Source organism: Trichosurus vulpecula, chromosome 6 (genome assembly GCF_011100635.1).
Source record: "Trichosurus vulpecula isolate mTriVul1 chromosome 6, mTriVul1.pri, whole genome shotgun sequence".
NCBI classification, from domain to species: domain Eukaryota; kingdom Metazoa; phylum Chordata; class Mammalia; order Diprotodontia; family Phalangeridae; genus Trichosurus; species Trichosurus vulpecula.
This window is the reverse complement of record NC_050578.1, coordinates 201,876,988-201,899,795: the sequence shown is the minus strand read 5'-3', so window position 1 is coordinate 201,899,795 and position 22,808 is coordinate 201,876,988. Positions and strand designations below refer to the sequence as shown.

Below are 22,808 nucleotides of genomic sequence, written 5' to 3'. Positions count from 1 at the left end.
TTCTCCATGGGGGTATTGCTGTAGTCCAGGTGTGAAATGGTGAGGGGTCTACACCAGGACGGTTTCCGTGTCAAATGAGAGAAGGGGGTATATACAAGAGATGTTATAAAGGCAGAAACACTAGGATTTGACCACTGATTGGATATTAGGATATGGGATATTGGATATGAGAGAGAGTAGAGAGCTGAAGATGATAGCCAGGCTGTGAGTCAGGATGACCGGGTGGATGGCTGATATACTTGATAGTAACAGGAAAGTTAGAAAGAGGGGAAAGTTTGGAAGGAAAACCCCCAAGAAAGCCCAGACTTTCCTGCCTCCATCCCTTTGCTTCTCTCTGCCTCTCATGCCCCCTTCCTACCCCAACTCTCTGTGATTAATTCTTGCCCACCAATTAAGGCCCAGCTCAAATACTTTCTCTTCCATGAAGAGTTCCAGTTCCCATGTTCCTCTGGCAGAAATTGTCTTCCTCCTCTAAAATCTATGATTCTATGACTAAATGGAGGAGGGGGTGGGGGGCTAAGTGTTGGAAAGGAGAGGCTTTCTTTTTTACATTCCCCTAGGTTTTCCTCAGATAACTTAATAAAAAAGAGATGAATGCTTCAAGCAACTCAGAGCTCTACTGATAGGTAGGCTCAACATGGGGAACAAAAGCTTTGAGATATTTTGAAGCCAAATTAGCCCACAGCACTGCAGTTAAAATCTAAGAGCAAGCATCATCTGCACCAGGCCCAAGAGCAGAATCATTAAGGATTAGTCAGAAAAGGTGCCAGATTGTACTTAGGTGTCAGATAATGTTTCTAGACACTATATTCAGACTTTTGGTAGACAGAACCACCACCACCTGGTGGCACTACACTCTGTTTGCAAAATTTAGTCCTTTTAAAATGAAATGCCTCTTGAAAGTGGTACTTATAAAATCTAAATTGTGAAAATGGTGATAATAACATCACAGTGATATTCACCACAAGGGGGATGAGAAGAACATGTAGACAGTTCAATGCAAATTTCATTTCCACTCCTGGGAGGAAAAAATCAAAGCACATAACCTATTGACTATGGGCAGGATGTGTAATATTTGCATATGAGTAACATTAGGACTCAGGAAAATGAACTTTATGCTGAGATAGTCCAACAAATTTTAAGACCTGAGATGCCAGTGGGAAAATGTGAATTCATTCATTTATTATTTAATAAAACCTAATAACACCCCAAGGGGTCACAGGAAAGAAATTTAACTTTCCTGTTAACTAGTTTGCATCATTTGAAAAATGAGAGAGTTGAGCCAGATAATCTCTAAAGGGCCCTTCTGGCTCTGACATAACATGTTCTCTTCTAAAGTTTCTCTCAGTTCTAACATTCCACATCCATAGGACTTTAAATAGCTGAGTCCTACAGAGTATGGAGCAGTCAAAGCTTAGAGTAGGTAGGGGGTAGGGGATTTCTCTCATTCTCCTTTCCATTGGTCCTGGTATCTAGCATCAAGGTAAGCGATATTGCCATTCAGAGTTGAAGAATGGGAGAGATTGAAAGCCAAGAGCTGCCCATGGAGAAGAACCCTGAAGAGGGAAGAAGGACATTTCTTTCTCCTTCCACTCCTTACATCGGTCATGTATCTTTGAAATGGTCCTTACTAGACCTCTAAGAGGCACTCTACCCATTAGGAAGCAGAGGCATATACTCAATATAGACTGAAATATGATAAGCTTCAAGAGAGGAAGCAGTTTTAAGGAATGTGACCCCCGCCAGCAGAGAAGGTAGCTAGCTATTGAGAGGATCAGATGCTGAGAACCAAGTGTGAGACACTCTACAAAGAGAGAATGGCCCCTAGACCCTGAAGTACCCAGAGTTGTGGGTCACTTCAGGTGTACCTCATTTCAATAAGTCTAACCTCACTATTCCCATGGACACTTGTATATCTTCATGTATGAGTCAGCCACAGATTTATGGACAAGGCTATTTATAACTACTCTCTTTTTTTCCTGCTGTCTTTTTAAATGCCTTTGCTAATAGCTAATTATTTCTATTTTGGATGATTATTAATAACAAGCATGCTGGTGGGGGCTCGTGAATTATACTATGAGGAGTACAGACTCACATTTACTCTTACAATCCAAAGTAGCTCCCTTCTTGGTGACTCAATCTACAAAACTTAGAGTGAAACCATACCCAGAAGGTATGCTACTTTCAAAGTCAAGGTTACTGAAAATGTCTGCTAGTATTCCATAGAAAGCTTTGAATATGTAAGCATTTGATTTTTATCCAATCTTTTTTTTTTTTTACCAAAGTTCATTGGTCAAGTTTAATCACACGTTCCTTGAACAGTTATGAGGGTTTTCCTTGAATTGAATATGAGTGAAATTTATTCCACCGACTCCCCATACTTCTTGTATCAAGGGGAGGATAACTGAGATACAAGAAAAAAAGATAAGTGGTATTTAATTTCTCAGTATAAATGCAAAGTAGCCATAGGAGCACATTTTTTTAAGAAGAACATTCTGATCCCAACCAAAATTTTTCAATGTCGTTGTTTTTTGTTTTTTCTCTGATCGTTGTCTTGTTGCTTTTCAGATGTGTCCATTTTTCTCATTAAAACAGCAGTCTTGATCAAAGCCTTCCCTCACTCTACATTATCATACACCTATGACATACAACAGGCTCTTGCTATCAGCAGAAGGGGCTGCTCTCTCTGTGGCATGATTGAAAGGCTGCCAAAAGGTTTCTATGATTGAACTAACTTCCTACAGTGAGATGGTTTGGGGGCCAGAAATTCCATGGTCATTTCTTTCATTAGATGACAGCTTTAATGAAAGCCACTCTTATCTGAGACAGATAACACACTCTATCACTATCTTTTTAGTTTTTGTCAGATTGATTTCAGTCATCTAGCGAGGGCCCAAAAGGTGGGAGTCAGTGCCACATCATATACACTGGAACAGGATGGGGAAAAGATGGAGAAATCTTCGGCACAGGACGTTGACCTATTAGGCACTCGGCAGACATGCAAACGGCTATGTACAGGATAAAACAAAGAGTAATCTTACAGTGAGGGCACTAAGATTAAGGAGGTCTGGGAATGACTTCTTGCAGAAGGTTGGACTTTAGTTGAGACATGAAGAAAGCCAGAGTGGGAAGCAAGGAGGGAGAGTGTTCCAGACATGGGAGAAGAGCCCAGGAATCTGTCGTCATATTTCTAATATCACATTGCCTAGATTTCCCCTTTTGCTCTTGTCAATTCTATTTTGGATCATATTTAATTTATTATATGTTTCCTCCTCTTTTCCCTACTATATTGCGAGTTATTCCTCCTAAGGAAGAGATCATACTGATTTTTGTCTGTTTAATCTTTGATTCTGGCACCTAGCACAGGGTTTTGTTCACAGTGTCTAATAAATGTTTACTGAATTGAAGTGGTCACTTGTACTTTACAACAAAAGAATATTGAAGCCAGAAAAAAAAATCTATGTATTGCTGTTGCTAGTTCAGGGCTTTTTTTTTCTGACACCAACTTACCATCAATTAATTGGTCCATGAAAAATGCTTTTTTCAAACAGTTCAAGAAACACCTTGCAAGAGAAAAATCTGACTTATCACCCTTAAGCACTATCTGTCTGCAGGGGGTAACATGGGTATTTATTGAATGAAGGAAATAAACCCAGAAAGCTTTTTATATGTTTCTTTTCAATGAAAGGAACAAATCTGAAAAGAGATAGTCCATTGTTCAGGGAAATACGTTGGAGCCGGTTACCTGTGGTGGGTGATAAGCTCGGGCCATGTGTCTGCTTATTAAGTTAGGCTTTGTACCTACGCTGATGGATTTTAGTCAGGAGGTAGGTATTTATTTTAATTTTCCAGGCACTCAAGTAAAACGAAACACATACTCAATGAACCAGTATAGCAGTGAGAAGCTGGAAGAAGTGTGTAAAGTCACATTCCTATTTTTGTCTCCCTCAGGAGGCATTTTTTAAAGCCTGTATCTCCTCAATTTGCCCAAGATGGAAGGTTGGGGGCTATTCAGAAGCCTGTTTCTACTGCTGATTGGCATGGGGTCTTTGACCTGCTTCATTCTGAACTTGGATTGATCCTAGGGGCTCACCATATTGATGCTGAGCCTAGTGAGGACAGGGGTCAGCATAGGCCACTGCAGTTTCAAACTTCTGAGATCCTCCAGCCTCAGCCTTGCTGGTAGGGGTGCTATGGCTCAAATGAGATAATGGATGTAAAATCTCTTTGAAAACCTAAAAATTTTCTACAGATGTTGGTTATTATAATTATTATTAGCCCAAAGTCACTAGACCTCCAGTCTGGTGAGAACTTGATTCCCTGAGCCTTCTTTTAAATATCTGCTGAGCTCAAGTGATATTTATAGAGCAATATAAAAGTGTGCTGGGAATTGTTTAATGACAAGGCTGTCCTAGGGAAAAAAAACGTATGTACATGCATTTTTAAGTTTAATTTGAATTTATTAATACTCTCTTAAGTCTAGATAATCAACAAAACGATCAAGCCATGATTTATAGAGTTGCTGATTTGTGAGGTGTAAATTTCAGTGTTCACACTGAAAATTTAACAACCAACTCCCTGAAGCTGGTCAGAGCTGACCCCAGAAAACACCTGTTACCTGATCGCAGGAATTACAGATGTGGTTTACCACATCTGGCAAGTTGTTTCTTGTGCAGCTGTTTCAGTCATGTCTTACTCTCTGTGACCCCATTTGGTGTTTTCTTAACAAAAATATTGTTATCACTTCTTTCTCTGGCTTATTTTACAAATGAGGAAACTGAGTCAATCAGGGTTAAGTGACTTGCTAATAAGTGACTGAAGCCAGATTTGAACTCATGAAGATGAGTCTTCTTGACTTCAGGCCCAGCACTTTATCCACTGCACCACCTAGCTACCCACTAGAAAAAGACTGTCCAGTCACTACTACTTAGTAAATAGGTGACTGGGAAAGTCAGGTAAATTCTCTGACCCTCAGTTTTCCTATGCATAAAATGAGTTTAGGGTTGTTTTGGGGAAAAGTATGTATAATCTTGTAATTAGTTATAGGAGAACCATTGTCATCATTATTAGTAACTTCTCTTGACCTCAACCTGTTCATCTCTTATCTGTACAGCTGGAGATTTCTTAGCATTAAGGGATCAAAGGGTCTGGAATATGATATTCCAGAGGTCAAAAGAGATAAGATTAAAACCAAGAATCATTTACCCAGCAAAACTGAGTATAATACTTCAAGAGGAAAAAATGGATATTCAATGAAATAGAAGACTTTCAAGCATTCTTGATGAAAAGACCAGAGCTGAGTAGAAAATTTGACTTTCAAATACAAGATTCAAGAGAAGCATGAAAAGGTAAACAAGAAAGAGAAATTATAAGTGACTTATTAAAGCTGAACTGCTTATATTCTTACATGGAAAGATGATTTTTGTAACTCATAAGATCTTTCTCAGTATTAGGGTAGTTGAAGGGAATATACATACATATATATACACATACACACACACACACACACACACACACACACACATATATACACATATGGGGAGAGAGAGAGAGAGAGAGAGAGAGAGAGAGAGAGAGAGAGAGAGAGAGAGATGGAGACAGAGACAGAGGGTACAGGGTGAGTTGAATATGAAGGAATGATATCTAAAAAATAAAATTAAGGTGTGAGACAGGAATGTACTGGGAGAAGTAGAAAGGGAGAGGTAGAATGGAGAAAATTATCTCACATAAAAGAGGCAAGAAAAAGCTCTTATAGTGGAGGGGAAGAGGGGGGAGGTGAGAGGAAATGAGTGAACCTTACTTCCATCAGGCTTGGCTGAAGGAGGGAATAACATACACACTCAATTGGATATGGAAATCTATCTTACCCTACAGGGAAGGAGAAAAGAAAGGTATAAGAATTGGGGGGGGGGGAGAATGATAGAAAGGAGGGCAAATGGGAGAAGAGGTAATAGAAGCAAATGCTTTTGAGGTGGGACAGGGTCAAAGGAGAGAATAGAATAAATGGTGGGGGGGGAGGATAGGATGGAGGGAAATATAGTCTTTCACAACACGACTATTATGGCAGCATTTTTCGTAATGATACATGTGTAACCTACATCAAATTGCTTGCTTTCTCAATGAGGGTGGGTGAGGAGGGAAGAAGGGAGAGAATGTGGAACTCAAAGTTTTAAAAACAAATGTTAAAAATTGTTTTTACATGCAGCTGGGAAAGCGAATATACAGGCAATGGTGTATAGAAATCTATTTTTCCCTACAGGAAAATAGTAGGAAAGGGGGATAAGAGAAGGGGCTGGTGATAGAAGGGAGGGCAGATTGCGGGAATGGGTAAGCAGAATGTACACTGTCTTGGGGTGCAGGGAGGGGAGAGTTGCAGAGAAAATTTGGAACTCAAAATCTTGTGGAAGTGAATGTTGAAAACTAAAAAAAAAATTAAAAAGAAAAAGAAAGAAAGAAAAAAAAGGCCTAGTTAGACAGCATAACTTACACTGACGTCACCAAACAGTTGCATATTATGTGCCTACTATAAATTTTGGCTCTACATTATGTGTATTTTAACATGTGGTAAAATCTTTGAAGATAGGGAAAGAACTTTTTCCCCTATCCCACCAGCACCACCCTCAGCTTCCTGGTTTTAGCCAAAGCTCCCTATTGTTCACTTAGTAAAAGTCAAACTCTTTAGCTATACATTCAAGGCCCTACAAAATCTGGCTCTACCTTACTGTTCTAGCTCTATCTTCTTCAACTTTCCTCTATGTACCACACAAGATCCAACATGCATTTAATTATTAAGCCTAGGTAAAAATGAGGCAAAGAATGGGCTCTTTTACCTAGTCAAAAAAAATCAATCTGAGAGAAGACCCTCAGGGTTTCTGGCCAAAATGGAAACAATTGCTATTTACACTCACTCTGAGCCATCAGAATCCAAACAATGACCAAATAAGCCTTGGGCTAGGACCTATTTTTGGCCAACCAATGTGAGTCAGAGTGATTTGGGTTTAAGACATGGTCCACAAAAAAGGAAATCTAGCCCATAAACCCCAAGATATCTTGCTAGTTTTCAGCGATCAAAATTTATATTCTTTTGGGCAAAAGACCTGCAGGTATTAGTATGATTCCCTAGGTGGACAGGGGGAGAGGAGGGAAGAAGAGGAAGGAAGGAGGGAAGGAGGGAAGGAAGGAAGTAAGGAAAGAAGGAAAGAAGGAAGGAAGAAAGGAAGGAAGGAAGGAAAGAAGACAGGGAGGGAGGGAGCTGCATTGCCCAACTGGAATTGGCCAATTGGGTCCCCAGAGGGACAGCTACTACTACTCACAGGTGTTGTTTGTCCTTTGTTCTTGAAGAGGACCATGACATGAGGGAGGGCTGTGCAAAGTCACTAGCCTTACTCTCTTCTATGGAGCCATCTGGGTCCATTGGCAAGATATAGATCATGATGACTAGCAATGGCCTCTGTTGCAGTGGGAGACCTTGGCCTTTTCAAGCTAAGGTCTTTCCTAGGTCTCAGTTTGTTACCATCTTCTGTTCTCTACTCCCTTTTAGTACACATGTGGACAGTATGTATACATGTGCCTAGATGTATCACAAGATTATTCCACACTAGCTGCCTCCATCACTCATTCACTCCTCAACCTTTTGCACTCTGGTTTCTGATCTCATGACTGTCCCAGATTTGTGCTCTCAAAGCTCACCTCGAACACCTTAACTTCTCAATCTGATGCCCTTTTCTCAGGTCTCACCCTCCTTGGCCTTTCTGTAGCATTTGGCTCTGCTGACTGTGCCTTGTCCTTCCTTTTCGTTTCTGCTTCCCCTTCTTGTCACCCACTGTACTAAATCTCTAACAGGCCCCTCTGTTTCTAGCCTCTCTCCTCTAGGATCCATCTTTCATACAGATAACAAAAACTTTCTTTCCTAAAGTTCACATCTTCCATGTCACTCCCTGATCAAAAACACTTCAGTGGCTCCCTATTAGCTCTGGATAGAAAACAAATTTGTCTGTCACTTAAAGCATGACACATGCTGGCTCCAACATGGGTTTTATGGGCTTATTTTCCTTCACCCAATGTTGGAGACAAATTGGACTACCAGCTGCCCCTCAAATTCAGCAGGATGGTTTTTGGTTTCCACACATCTTTGTAGAATGTCTCCCAAAATTAGAATATCTTCCCTTCTCATCTCCAACTTTTAGAATACTTTTCCCCTCCAGGCTTAGCTTAATTTCTTTGTTCTCCATGAAGTTTTCCCTGTTCCAGCCTCAACAACCAATTTCAGCTGAAAATGTTCCCTTCCTCCACACATTTCATAGAGCACTGTATCTGAATCTTTTGCCCCCATAGACTCTTCCCCCCATAGCTTTTGCCCCATAGATGTATGATGCTCAACTACATATATGCTGCTCCCCAAAGATAAAAAGTAAACCTTTTGAGGTCTGTTTCAGAGCCATGACTAGGGCAGGGTGATGGGGTCTTGACAAAGGGCATGAAATTTATAGGATACCAAATTTAAAAGGCACTGATAGCATTTGGAATAGATTAACAGTGTAGAAACAGTAGAGTGCAACATTTAGGCAGCAAGAATAATTAGTTCAAATAGAAAGCTACCAAGGGAATTCCTCCTACCTCCCCACCCGCCCCATCCCCAACCCAATTCTACCTCTCACCCAAGGTACAGGTTGTAGTGCTTGCACAGCATACAAAAATGCCTAATTAAAGCTCTGCCAGGTTACTTTCCCTTCAACTATGTTCCAGCTGATTTTTGAGGCACGAAGCTACCTTCTATCTCTTTATCCACTTCATGGAATTCTAATCACTTCTGTCTAAAGGAAAAATCCAGTCAGCATAGTCTCAGGGTTGGCCGAGGTGCCTTCCTTTGCTATGTCTTCTCACCATGGCTCTTCCCCTGGATGTAGATAAAGCTCCCACATAATCCAGACTCAAACAGGCACATAGAGCACTTGGGGATATAACACCAGGACTTTCCTAATTTTGTTTCCAAAGGGCAGGAAATGAGGAGAGTATATGAAATGTTGCCAAAGACTGATTTTTTTGCCTTTTTGTTGGCATCTTGAGCACTTAGCATCACGCCTAGTAGTTAGCAGAACCTTAATAAAGGTTTGTTGACTTAACATGACATGTGAGACACTCTCATAGATTTGACTCCTGGGTCTCTGTTGCCCAATGGTCCTGGACTCCTGTTTTGTTTTAGCCTCACATGTTCTCTGTACCTTATAGGTGACTGAGTTCCTCCAGATAACAGTTCAATAGGTCTACCCTGAGTCTGTTGTTTTCCTTAGGTAATTGGGCTAGTGTGGCCCCAATCAAAAATGAAGTCCAATTAACCCACTGCATCATGGTGGTGGCCTCTTCTGAGTGTGCAACATTTCCTACCTCTGATCTCCCCCATCTCCTTACTACACCACCTGCCTCTATTCCCACACTATTGACCTAGATTTATGAATTGTCAGAGCTGGAAGAGACTATATGGAAGTAAAGGGTTCTTAATGTGGGATTTATGAACTTCTTAATATTTTCACTACTTTATTTTAATATAATCGAGCTCCTTTGTAATACTGTGTATTTTATTTTATTTTTTTTTTCTGAGAAGGGGTCCATAGGTTTTATCATGCTGCCATAGGGGTTCAGATACACAAAAAAGGTTAAGAACTCCTGGTTTTAGGTCTTGTTGGAAACAGACAAGATCTGCTTTCTTCCCAGTTCTTCCCAGTCCTGTCTCATTCAGTGTGATATAGTAGAAAGAACACTAGAATTGGAGTATAGGACCAACTCTGGAATTTACTAACAATATGACCTTGAGCATGTCATTGTACACCTTTGGGCTTTAGTTTTGTTATCTGCAAAAAAAGGGATTTGACTAGAAGATCTCTATGGTCTCTTCCAGTCCTAAATCCTACATTCCCAATGGCGGGTATCCCTGATCAAAAATCTGCCCACTGACAGTGAGTGGTGAGGAGGGGAATGGGCTCTATCCCTTATCCAGCCCATTGAACCAAAATGCTGGAAGAAATAAAATTGTAGATGTGGACTCACAACACCAAAAACAGCAACAACCATCCCAAACCTCTTAGCGGTGTCTTTGTAAACATGTTGACATGCCAGCCTTTGATGCCAATTCCCCATTGTGGAAGATCCCTACACACTGTCCCTGGGTTGCATAATCACTTGTGCTTCCTTCAGACAATGGAAATCTCAAATATACCAGGGCTTTCTTGTTCATTTTCAATAAGCCTCCCACTTTGATGATTTGAGTTTTGATTAAAGCGGCCATCCCTAGATTAACTTCTTAAAGAGGCCTATTCACTGAATGGGCATTACCTCACTCAAAGTGAGAACCTGAAAAGACCTTAGCCTGAAAGGGCCAGGGTCTCCCAATGCATACTGGTTCATCTCCAGTCATCCTGATAAATATCAGGCCACTGGACCCAGATGGCTCTGGAGGAGAAAGTGAGGCTGGTAACCTTGCATAGCCCTCCCTCCCTCAAATCAAAGTCAACTACAAGTCATGTCATCATTTCCCTGATTTCATGGTCTTCTTTGAGAATGAAGGACAAACACAGTAAGCCTCAACTCAATCCTTATAGTCTGTTGCAAAGATCAACTTAACCAGCCATGTGAGTATTACTCTTAAACTCTGTTCAATTCTTTAAGGAATCAATTTGGTCCATAGTTTGAGAGGGATGGATGGAGGGGCTAGTAGGGCTATGTCACCAGAAACCATTCCCATTAGAGAACCTGGCAAAACTCATGTGTGTCACAACCTCTGTTGGCTTTGCTCTACTTTGTCACCATGTGACCTTTGGAGGAGAGGATAAGGGTGGGACCTATGCTTTGCTTTTAAATATTCCAGTTCAAGTCAGTGGGTACTCACTCTTTTTTTCCCCAGTACAATAAACTCAGAATTAAAGAATTAGAGATGGAGGGACCTCAAAGATTATCTAGCACCACCACTCCCCCTCCCCATTTTACAGAGGATGAAACCAGATTCTAGGGAGGTGAAAAGATTTACTCAAAGTTACAAAACAGTTTATAGTGGACTTCACCAAGCTACCTCTTTTTACCTAGAAAACTCATAAAATCCTGGAGCTGGAAGGGACCTAAGACATAACGAAGGTGAACAACCTTATTTTATAGAGGAGAAATGGTGTCAGGTCACGCAATTCTCTCAAGGACCATTTTCTATGCATAGCCAGTGCCTTGTACCTACTTAATGAATGTTTGTTGAATTAAATTGAAGCAATTTGATTAAAGTCACATAATGACTTAATGGCAGAGCTAGGACCTTGGGACAGAATGGAGCTGCCAAACATAGAATGGACCTAGGAGGAACTCAGTGACTGGCTTGCCACTTCCTCCTTCCTCTCTCTGTAAGCTTGCTTTCTTTCTCAGCTTTTTCCTAACATCACCAGCATGAAATATTTGGAGTGCGAACACAGATTTTCCCGTCTCCTTCCTCCCAACCTATACCACCAACCCTCCCCCTCCTTAATGGGAATGACAGATTCTAAAAATGTGATGTACAACAGGCATCTCCAGGAGGTACTTACTTTTCTCTGTTGAAGATGATAAATTCCTTCCTCACTGTTTCTAAGCACTGCTGTAGGTGTCCATTCTTTCAGCATCAGGAGGAAGTTGAACATAGATGAAAAAACAACAATCATGGAGACAAAAAAAGGAACCCATGGTGAATAGAGAATTCATTGTTGACTTAAGTAAGAGATGGTTTCAGAGGAATGAACAAAAGAAATGGGACAGAGTTTGGGATTTTAAAGGGCGATTGTTCTCCAAATTGGTCCCGAGGACCTTTGGCCTCTTTCTTTGCAGAAGCCAGGCTGGTGATGACTACACACCTATTTCAAATAACTATAAAGAATAGGGAAACTCTGCTGCTGGTGATTTTGATCTCTTGACATTTAGAACTTTTATTGGACCAAATGACTCTGCATTAATGACACACAAATCTATGAAGCAAGGGTAGGCTTGTGTGACAGGATTCAGCAGTGCTCCTGGCAAAGGAAGACAACACGTTTGTTAGAGTGGCAAAATTGATTCCGAGGTTGTTGCCATGAAAACTTTTTTATTTTTTGGCCCCTTGCTGTTGGTTGTGAGTGCCCTCGTGTGCTTCTACATTGCAATATATTGTCTTTCAAAGGTTGTAGCGTCAACATAATGATTCTTTGAATTTCCCCCAAGCTTAACGTGATAGCTTTGGAGAGTGACTTGTACTTTTTGGGCTGCAGGTTGGTCCTTCCAGGCATAAATGGAAAGGTGGTATTTGTCTTCCTCATTTAAAGGCATAAGAATCTTTAAAAATCACTTCTTCATGAGGAGTATTTGCCTTACCATACTTCTATGAAGCACCCTCCGGCCCCCCCAACAACGACAACAAAAAGACAACTAATAGTTCTTTATTGGTGGCTCTAAACATTACCTTTTATGTTTAGTTTGAGGTTACTTTAAAAATAAAGTGACAGTGTGTCTAGGAATTCAGTCACATTGGGGCATTGGAGACCTAGGCCTCCAGTAGGTCCCAGGTGGCTAGGTGGTACCAGTAGATAGAACACTGGGCCTGGAGTCTGGAAGCCCTGAGTTCAAATCTAGTCTCAGACACATACTGTGAGACCCAGGGCAAGTCATATACCTCTGTTTGCCTCAGTTTCCTCAACTGTAAAATGGAGAAAATGACAGGACCTACCTTGTAGGGTTCTTAAAAGATCAAATGGGATATTATTTGTAACATATTTAAAATTGTGCCTAGCACTTAGTTAAGTACTATATAAATGTTTATTCCCTTCCCTTCTTTCTTCCTCTGGATGAAATCATACCTCTTCCCACTACTCAAATCAAGGGGAAAGATACTGAGCAGCCATCTGACTATTCATCAGTGTCCATCTGTTGTTGCTTCAGCATTTCAGGAACAGCAATGGGCTTTTCTCCTCCAACTGCAAGGCTGAATCACTGGAGAAGAGGAGGAGGGGGAGGACACATTTGGCATTTTCCAATATTTCTTTATTCTCTGTCACTGGCTAGCTGAACTATCAATCAATATCAGACTAATCAGGGAAGTATAATTAAAACAATGGTTAACTGAGCTGTCAGTCAACATCAGAACAATAAGTAAGGCATAATGATCAATGAAAATAGTCTGTGACTGGTCTGATGCTGATCAGGCAACCAGTAACAATTGAGGAAAGAGGCAGACTCCATAGCCTCCTTTTCTTATATTTTCCTTTTTTCCATATCAATTCTAGGGCTCCATTGATAGAAATTCTGGCAAGAGGCTGGGGTATGACTGGTCTAGACAAGTCCCTTGAAATTGACCAAAACACTCAACTTTGTTCTCAACGAGGCCTCTCTTAGTCTTGGACCTTCAGAAGGGATAAAGGGGACTCTGCCCTCCGTCCACCAGAACCCAGCACCTACCAGGGCACAGCTTTCTTTCCCTCCATCTTTGGATTTGTTTTTGGCGAGCCTCTTCTTCTTTTTATGAAGGGGTTTAGATTCTAGAATCATTTCTTCTAGTTCAAAAGTTGGATCACAATTCAGCCTCCCCTTCTGTTACCAAAGCAGAAAACAAACACAAATTTTCTTATGAAACTTAAATCTTTAGCTTCAGGGAGCAATGGTACTCCGTGTGAGAGCTTTTCACACCTTCTATGGTATTCTGATAAACAGCCAAATGGAGCCTCCAATACTGCCACCAGGAAGAGCTAACTAGAGAATAATAGCCACTTGGATTTTAGCCCTCATCCAGCTTTAGCAATAAATGCCTGAGGAAGGAGAATTCAACAACTCTGGGACAGCTGTGCTCTGTTAACATCCATTGGCAAAGCACACACAAGAGTGAGAGCAATGGACCATCGCCACTTCAAGATACTTAGAACGATTGGCAACTCAGGAAGCTTTACTGAGAACAGAACTCCCCATGACTTCAATGCCAGAAGGGAGTGAAATGAGTTGGGAAACAGGCCCAAACTAAGCTGCATCAATCAACAGAGATACAGTCAAGGTCCCTTTGGCCTACAGTCATGGAAAGAACTCTGCCCTTAGAAGCACAGAATCCCAAAATCTTAGAGATGGAAGGGACCTAGCAGGCCATCTAGGCAATTCAGACATGAAAAGGAATTATTTCTAAGACATTACCGATAAGTGGCCTTTGGGCCTTCCAGTGAAGAAACCTGCATTGTCTCCTGAGGTGATCCATTCCACTTCTGGACAAATAAGTTAATAGGAAGTTTTTCTTTAAGTTGGGGAAAATTGTTCATGGATTTGCCCTCAGGGCCAAACAAAACAAGTGTAATCCCTAAACAGCTAGGTGACACAATGGATAGAGCCCTTGGACCTGGAGTCAGGAAGGTCTGAGTTCAAATCTGGTCTCAGATGCTTATGAGCTATGTAACCCTGGGAAAGTCACTTAACCTCCATCTGCCTTGGCTTCCTAATTTGGAAAACTGGGATTAAAAAAGTAAAGAATTAAAATACAAAAAAAGTGAAAGGATATCTTCAATTGAGCCAAAGTCTCCTGTGAACTTCCTGAGAACAGGATGTTGGAGAATCTCCTCTTTCTCAAATACCCAACTGAGCCTAAAAATGAAAAAGCCCAAAGATCCCAGAGGGAAGCTGGGAAGTTATCTGTGCTCTCCCCAGTTTCCCTCTGAAATAATGTCAAATCAAGCCTCTAAAAGAATTCTGGAGCAACAGAATCCACAAAAAGATGGAGTGAAACAATTCTCTAGCTCAAGGTAACTTAAAAAACTTCGGGAAAGATCTGTCTCACTTGGGTAAAAGAGGAGTGCAGCCTAGCTTGGGTGGTGGGAGGCTCTTTGTCACGACACAGATCAGCAACCCAGGCCCCCGTGGTTCTGGCACAGCAAGCCAGCTGTGAGGCCTCCAACCCCAGTTCAGCAGGCAGACTGCTAGGCCCAGAACCCAGGGCAGAACTAGGCCATGCCACCCTGGCATAATGGGCAAGCTGTCAGCCCTGGAGACCCTGGCATAGAAAGCAAGTGACCAGGCCCCTGCACCCCAGTGCAAGAAGCTTAGGACAGTGCTCCCTGCACCCCAGGAGCAGAGCTCAACTTTAAAAAATGAGCAAAAAACAAAAAAGAGCCTGACCATAGAAAGCTACCATGGTGACAGGGAAGATCAAAACACAAACTCAGATGAGGACAATAATGCCAAAATGCTGACATGTGAAGCATAAAAGGGGAATTATGAATTGGTCTCAAGTCCAACAAGTCCTCTTGGAAGAGCTCAAAAAGAATTTTAAATATCCAGTAAGAGGTAGGAGAAAAATTGGGAAAATAAATGGAAGTTATGCAAGAGAATTATGAAAAAAGTCAACAGCTTGGAAAAGGAAACACAAAAATTGACTAAAAAACCCAACTCCTTAAAAAAATAGAATTGGCCAAATGGAAAAAAATCCACCAAAGAAAACAACTCCTTTAAAAGTAGAATTGGCCAAATGAAAAAGGAGGAACAAAAGTTAACTAAACAAAAAATTAGAATTGGGCAAGTGGAAGCTAGTGACTCTATGAGACATCAAGAATCATCAAACAAAATCAAAAGAATGAAAAATAGAAGAAAATGTAAAATATCTCATTGGAAAAACAAATGACCTGAAAAATAGATCCAGGAGAGATAATTTAATTATTATTGGAATACCTGAAAGAAATGGTCAAAAAAAGAGCCTGAGTAGCATCTTTCAAGAAATTATCAAGGAAAACAGCCCTGACATCCTAGAAACAGCCAGTAAACTAGTCATTAAAAGAACCCACTGATCATTTCTTGAAAGAGATCCCAAAATGAAAACTCCAAGGAATATTGTAGCCAAATTCCAGAAATATCATGTCAAGGAGAAAAATACTACAAGCAGCCATAAAGAAAAATTTAGGCATCAAGGAGCCACAGTAAAGATTAGACAGGACTAGGTAGCTTCTCTGTTAAAGGACAGGAGGGCTCAGAATATGATATTCCAGAAGGCAAATGGGCTTGGATTACAACCAAGAATAAACTACCAAGAAAAATTGAGTATAATCTTTCATGTGGAAAGACAGACATTCAATGAAATAGGAGACTTGCAAACTTTTCTGATGAAAAGACCAGAGCTGAACAGAAAATTTGATCTTCAAATACAAGACTCAAGAGAAACATGAAAAGATAAACAGGAAAGAATAAAAAACCATGGTATTTAATAAGGGTAAGCTCTTTACATCCCTACATGGGAAGATGATACTTATAACTCTTAAGAACTGTATCTCTATTAGGGGAGTTAGAAGGAGTATACTTAGACAGAGGGTGTGGCTATAAGTTGACTTTGATGTGCTGATAAAAACAATTAAAGGGTGAAAAAAAGGACTGTACTGGGAGAAGAGGAAAGGGGGAGGCAGAATGGGGTAAATTATATCATATGAAGATGCATGAAAGATCTATTAAAGTAGAGGGAAAGAAAGGAGGGGGTGAGCATTGTTTGAACCTTATTCTCATCAGATTTGGCTCAAAGAGGGAATAACATGCACACTCAGTTGGGTAGAGAAATCTATCTTACTCTATAGGAAGATACATAATTAGTAATCATAACTGTCAATGTGAATGGGAGGAACACTCCCATAAAACAAAGCAAATAGCAGAGTGAATTAAAAACCAGAATCCTACAATATGGTGTTTACAAGAAACACATTTGAAGCAGGGAGACATGCAGAGAGTAAAAGTGAAAGGCTGGAGCAGAATATATCATGCTTCAGCTGAAGTAAAAAAAAGCAGTGGTAGCAATCCTGTCTCATACAAAGCAAAAGCAAATATAGATCTAATTCAAAGAGACAAGGAAGGAAACTACATCTTGATAAAAGGTATGATAGACAATGAAGTAATACCATTCTACTTGCCAAGACAAACCCAGGAACTATATGAACACAATTACAAAACACTTTCCCCACAAAGTAAGATCTAAACAGTTGGAAAAATATCAATTTTTCATGGATAGGCTGAATTAATATAATGAAAATAACAATTCTACCTAAATTAATTAACCAATTCAATTCCATACCAATCAAACTACCAAAAATTATTTTATAGAGCTAGAAACATAATAACAAAATTCATCTGGAAAAACAAAAGGTTAAGAATATCAAGAAAATTAATGAAAAAAATGAAGGAAGGTGGCCTACCCGTACCATATCTAAAACTCTATTACAAAACAGCAATTGTCAAAACTACTTGGTACTGGCTAAGAAACAGAGTGGTGGATCAGTGGAATAGGTTAGCTACCCAAGACCCAATGACTATAGTAATCTACTGTTTGACAAACCCCAAGACTCCAGCTTCTGGGATAAGAACACATCATTTGATAAAAACTGCAGGGAAAACTAGAAAAATAGTATGGCAGAAACTAAGCACAGTCCAACATCACATACCCTATATCAAGATAAGGTCAAAATGGGTACGTGATTTAGACAGAAAGAGTGATACCATAAGCAAATTAGGAGAACAAAGAATAGTTTACCTGTCATATCTACGAAGAAGGGAAAAATTTATGACCAAACAAGAGATAGAAAACATTATGAAATATAAAATGGATAATTTTGATTACATTAAATTAAAAAAGTTTCGCACAAATTAAATTCAACACAACCAAGATAAGAAGGAAAGCAGAAAGATGGGAAACAATTTTTACAGGTAATATTTCTGATAAAAGTCTCATTTCTCAAATATGTAGAGAACTGAGTGAAATTTATAAGAATACAAGTCATTCCCCAATTGATAAATGGTCAAAGGATATGAACAGGCAGTTTTCAGTTGAAGAAGTTAAAGCTACCTGAAGTCATATGAAAAAAAATTGCTCTAAATCATTATTGATTAGAGAGATGCACATTAAAACAACTATGAGATGCCACCTCACACCTACCAGATTGGCTAATATGACAGAAAAAGAGAATGATAAATGTTGGAGAGGATGTGGGAAAATTGGAACACTAACGTATCCCAGTGTCACAAGCCAGTGTCTGAGGCAAGATTTGAATTCAGTTCTTCTTGATTCCGTATCTAGTATTCTATGCACTGCACAACTTAGTGGCCATTTATATACCTTTGAATGTGCCTTAATCTACCTTTCCAGCTTTAGCTTCCTCTAATCCTTATAAATAACAGTGATTATAACAACAACTCCAATAGCAGCAGCAGCAAGAGCAGTAACAAATCTAACATTTATAAAGCCCTGGCAGGTTTGTAAAACCCTTCATCTTACTGGATCAACACAATGACCCTGTGAGATCGGTATTATTTTGACTCTGATTTTATAGATGAGAAATATTGAAGCATTGAAGATTAAGTGTCCTGCTCAGAGTGACAAGTGTCTGAGGCAAGATTTGAATTTTGTCTGACACTCTGACATCATTCATGACTGCTCTTCTCACTGTCACCCCGCCCCCATGCCCAGCAGGACTTCAATTCTCCCAAATCTATGCTTTGGCTCATGAACTTTACCTCCAACCATATCATTACTATTTTCTTCCTTGGCCCTTTGATATCCTTTCCCCCTTGGTCATGCAATAGAAAATATAAATGAGTTGGAATTAAAAGACTTGGGTTTAAATTCTAGCTCTAATTGAACCAGAAAAATTTAACTTCTAAATTTCTTAAGGAGCAGCTAGGTGGTGCCAGGTGCTGGACCTGGAATCAGAAAGACTCCCCTTCATGAGTTCAACTCTGACTTCAAACACTTACTAGCTGTGTGACCCTGTTTGCCTCAGTTTCCTCATCTGTAAAATGAGCTGGGGAAGGAAATGGCAAACCACTCTGGTATCATTGTCAAGAAGACCCTAAATGGGGTCACAAAGAGTCACGAGACTGAAAAACAACTAAACAACAACAAATTTCTTAACCTACAATAATAGGGGTAGGGTATTATTGGACCTATAAGTACCCTTTCAACTCTAAACCTATATTCCTATATGCTCAAATGATCCTACTAATGTCTCTGATTTGGAACAAATCATTTGACTTCTCTTGGCCTCAGTTTCCTTCTCTGTAAAATAAAGGGTTGAAATACATATCTAAGGTCCCTTCCAGCACTGACTCCAGACACTTGGAGAGCAATTGTCAATTGCCAAACAGTTTTCACCATAAAAAAACAAAAAAAAAACCCCAAAATTAGATTCTCATGGAATGACTATTTTGAAAAGAAGAGCTTCAGGAAAAAAAAATAACACCAGGAAAATACAAAATGACATATGAATTGTTAGGTACCCTAACAACTCAATTCTGCTATTCCCTCCCTGGCTGACCCTCGATGAGTCACTGTCACCTCTCTGAAGGTCAGTTCATTCACCTGCAAAGTGAGGGATCCATTAATAGATGATATCTAAAGACCCTTCCACATCTAACAGTCCGTTTCTTTTATGTTCTAAGTTTCCTTTAAGCTCTAACATTTTGCGTTCTAAGGCTCATTCTAGCTCTCACTTTTTTGTTGCTGTTCTTCAAGTGTCCTTTCTAATTCTAATACACCATCTTCTTAGGATCACATACTGGGGCTAGAAAGAATGTAAGAAGCCATCTAAACCCAACCTCCTCATTCCGCAGATAGAGAACTAAGGCTCAGAGAGCTTAAATTATTCACCTAAGGTCACACAGCTAAGTAGCAGAGCTGGGGTTCAGATTAAGTTGTTCTGCTGAATCTGAATTCAGGACTCATGCCACTGTACCATAGTATGCTTTGTTCTAAGGTTCCAAAAAGACCAAAGACCCAAGATCCTTTCCAGCTCTAACAGGGTGTGATAAGAATGATAATAATATAAATATAAATAAATAAGTGACCAAATTCTCATTTGCAGACCAGGTTTCTCAATGGTTGACTTTCATTGAAGATGCCTTCATTTGTGATCACAAGAGAGAGAAAGCAGCCAAAAAGAAACCAACTGCCCCAGTTACAGAAGTGAAGCTCTTCATCCATCCTGGTCAACCAGGTCCAAATGGATTTTAAGTGGCAGACACATGTTGAGTAAAGGAGTTCAATGTTTGTAAGTCAGCTGCATTCTCAACGTGAGTCAAGAGTGATAGGACAACCCCAAAGTTCATGAAAGGATAGCCTATATCAATAGAACCATCATATGCAAAATTAGTGGAGGTATTATAATCCTACCATCCCCTATCTTGGACAGATTTTACGTGGACTATTGTGTTCAGTCTTAGATGCCGGATTATAAGAAAGGCATTGACAAGCTGGACCATTAGCAGAGGAAAGTAAATGGATGGTGAGGGTATTTGAAACCATGCCATATAAGGTTTGCTACACAGAAGTAGCGATGTTTAGCCTAGAAAAAGACTATCCTGTGTCTTTACATCTCCATTTGCAGAATACTTTCCACTTATTTTTTTAAAAATTGTCTTCTTTGCCTTTGTCTTTTCCCTTCCCCCCTTTCTCTATTCTTTCCTTTCCCTGCCCCCCTTTTCCTCTTTCTTCTCTTTCCCCTTCCCCCTTTTCCCTTTCTGGTTTCCCCTTTTCAACCTTTCCACCTTTGGTTTTTTCCCCTTTCCCCTTTTCTTCTTTCCCCTTTTTTCTTTTCCTCTCCTCTCCTATCTTTTTTCTTCTCTCTTCTCCTTTCCTGGAACTCTTATTGAAATAATTCCCTCTATCCAGGCAGATCAGTTACTTTTCTTCAATTTAAAGCCTTGGAGAGTTACTTGGGGGCACTGAGAAGTTATGTAACTCCCTTCACACAGCCAGTCTGTATCAAAGAGACAATTTGAACCCAAATCTTCCTGACTCCAAAGCCAGTTTTCTACTTTTTCTCTTGCTGTGAACATTTCAGGTGCTTGATAAATGTCTGTTGAATTCAATCACAACCTTTAAATCTTTGAAAGTCTATCAAGGGCAAGAGACATTAGACTTAAGCTTATAAGCTTATAAGCCCTGAAGGGCAGTCGTAGTAGAAGTACATTTCGTATCCATATAAGGAAGAACTTGCTATTAATTGGAGCTGTCTCAAAGTAGAATTGGCTGCCTTAGATGTAATGAGTTCTCTGTCACTGGAAGCCTTCAAGCAGTGGCTGGATGATTGCTTTTCAGGGGTGCTCTGTAGGCAATTCTACTTTTTCAGGTACTGGTTGAATGAGAGGACCTCTGAGGTGCTGTCATGGTTGTGATATTATAACTCCAAAAGTCTAGAAAATCGAAGGGAGAATTAACCACATGGTGTTGTGAATCATATGTGGGAGCAATGGAAGGGATATTTGGGATGAGGGGTGCAATGGAACATCAACTCACATTTGGAACAAAACCTGGCGGCATTGCCTTCTCCAGCACAGCGTCCCAGTTCATGTCGGCTAAGTATGGAGAGCTCTGAATATCGACAAGGCTGGAAAGACGGCTTTCGGGGTCTTTCGTGAGAAGCTGTGATTTCAAAACAGAAAAAGAAAATATTTCCTGTACTTCATATATTTAACAAGTTCAAAGTCTGACAAGAATCCTGAAATTTAAGGGGCTAGAGTAATTGACATATTATTGTATTATTGCTCTGCATTAATCTAGGTCCTTCTCTCTGAGGTGGTCCACATGCTCTGAGAAATTCATCTCAACTCAACAGGAAGTAAGATCAGCCCGATTAGCAAATTAAGGAACTGAAACCCAGAGAAGAGAAACCCAGAAAGTTATAAAGTAGATCAATCACTCAATCAATAAGCACCTACTATGTGCCAGTCACTGTGCTAAGTGCTGGGAATACAAAGAAAAATAAAAGATGATCCCTGTTCTCAAGGAGCCCACATACAGTTTAATCAGGGAGTCGACATGAAAACAATTATATAAAAATAAGATAAAGACAACAAGCAAATTGGAGATAATTAAGGGAAGAAAGGCACTAGAATTAAAGCAGACCAGGAAAGGTTTCCTATAGAAGGTGGGGTTTTAGTTGGTACTTCAAGGAAGCTGGGAAATGGAGATGAGTTAGACTTTTCTAGGCATGGGGAACAGCCAATGAAAATGCTGAGTTGAGAGATGAGACAGGCTGTGTGAGGAACAACAAGGCTATGGGATGTTCAGTTTGAGGTGTTCAGCCCTACCCTCTCCTAGGCTGGACAAATAGATCTGGAAATCATTAGCACAGAGATAATAATTGAAACCATGGGAGCTGATGAGATCTCCAAGTAAATAGTATACTTCCTCCTCTTCTTCCTCCATCTCCACCACTACCATTACTACCATCTGACTTTACATAGTACTTTCAGAGACAGTTTGGATAAATAGATGGTTTTTGAGTTGGGAAGTCCTAGGTTCAAATTTTGCCTCTGATACACATCTTACTATGTGATCTTGGCCAAGTTGCTTAGCCTGTCAATGTCCCAAAGCAATTGTTTAAGTTGCAAAAAAGAGATACCAAGCTGTGTTGATGGAGGGAATTTCCTCATTGGGACTTCACTATAATTATGAAATCACAGATCCAGACCCCATCCTTTTTCCATAAAAATAATATTTTAAACTTTTCAAAATACTTAGATGCACTACACCAATTAGCTGTTATTATCCCCTTTTATAGATGGATAAATAATAACAGTATTTATATGGTGCTTTAACATTTGCAAAATGTTTCACAAATATCATATCATTTGATCCTTACAACCATGGGAGGGAAGTACTATTATTATCCCCATTTTTAGGAAACCGAGGCAATCGGAGGTTAAATGACTTGCCCAAATGCACATAGCTTTAAGTGTCTGAAGTCAGATCTGAACTCAGATCTTCCTGACTTCATTCACTGTGAACACAGTACCCCCAGCTAAAGTTGAGAAAGGTATAGTATTGATCA

The 22,808-nt window shown here is 40.0% G+C and overlaps 1 protein-coding gene across 1 annotated transcript in view; it reads right to left on the bottom strand.

Moving 5' to 3' along the window:
- STK32B (serine/threonine kinase 32B) overlaps positions 1 to 22,808 on the bottom strand; it is a 311,999-nt gene that overhangs the window by 5,039 nt on the left and 284,152 nt on the right. Inside the window, exons 8-10 of the mRNA XM_036763960.1 lie at positions 21,272 to 21,397; positions 13,435 to 13,566; positions 11,559 to 11,623 (exon numbers count right to left, since the gene is read on the bottom strand). Coding sequence (XP_036619855.1) covers positions 11,559 to 11,623; positions 13,435 to 13,566; positions 21,272 to 21,397 — 323 coding nt within the window. The remainder of the gene's footprint in view (positions 1 to 11,558; positions 11,624 to 13,434; positions 13,567 to 21,271; positions 21,398 to 22,808) is intronic.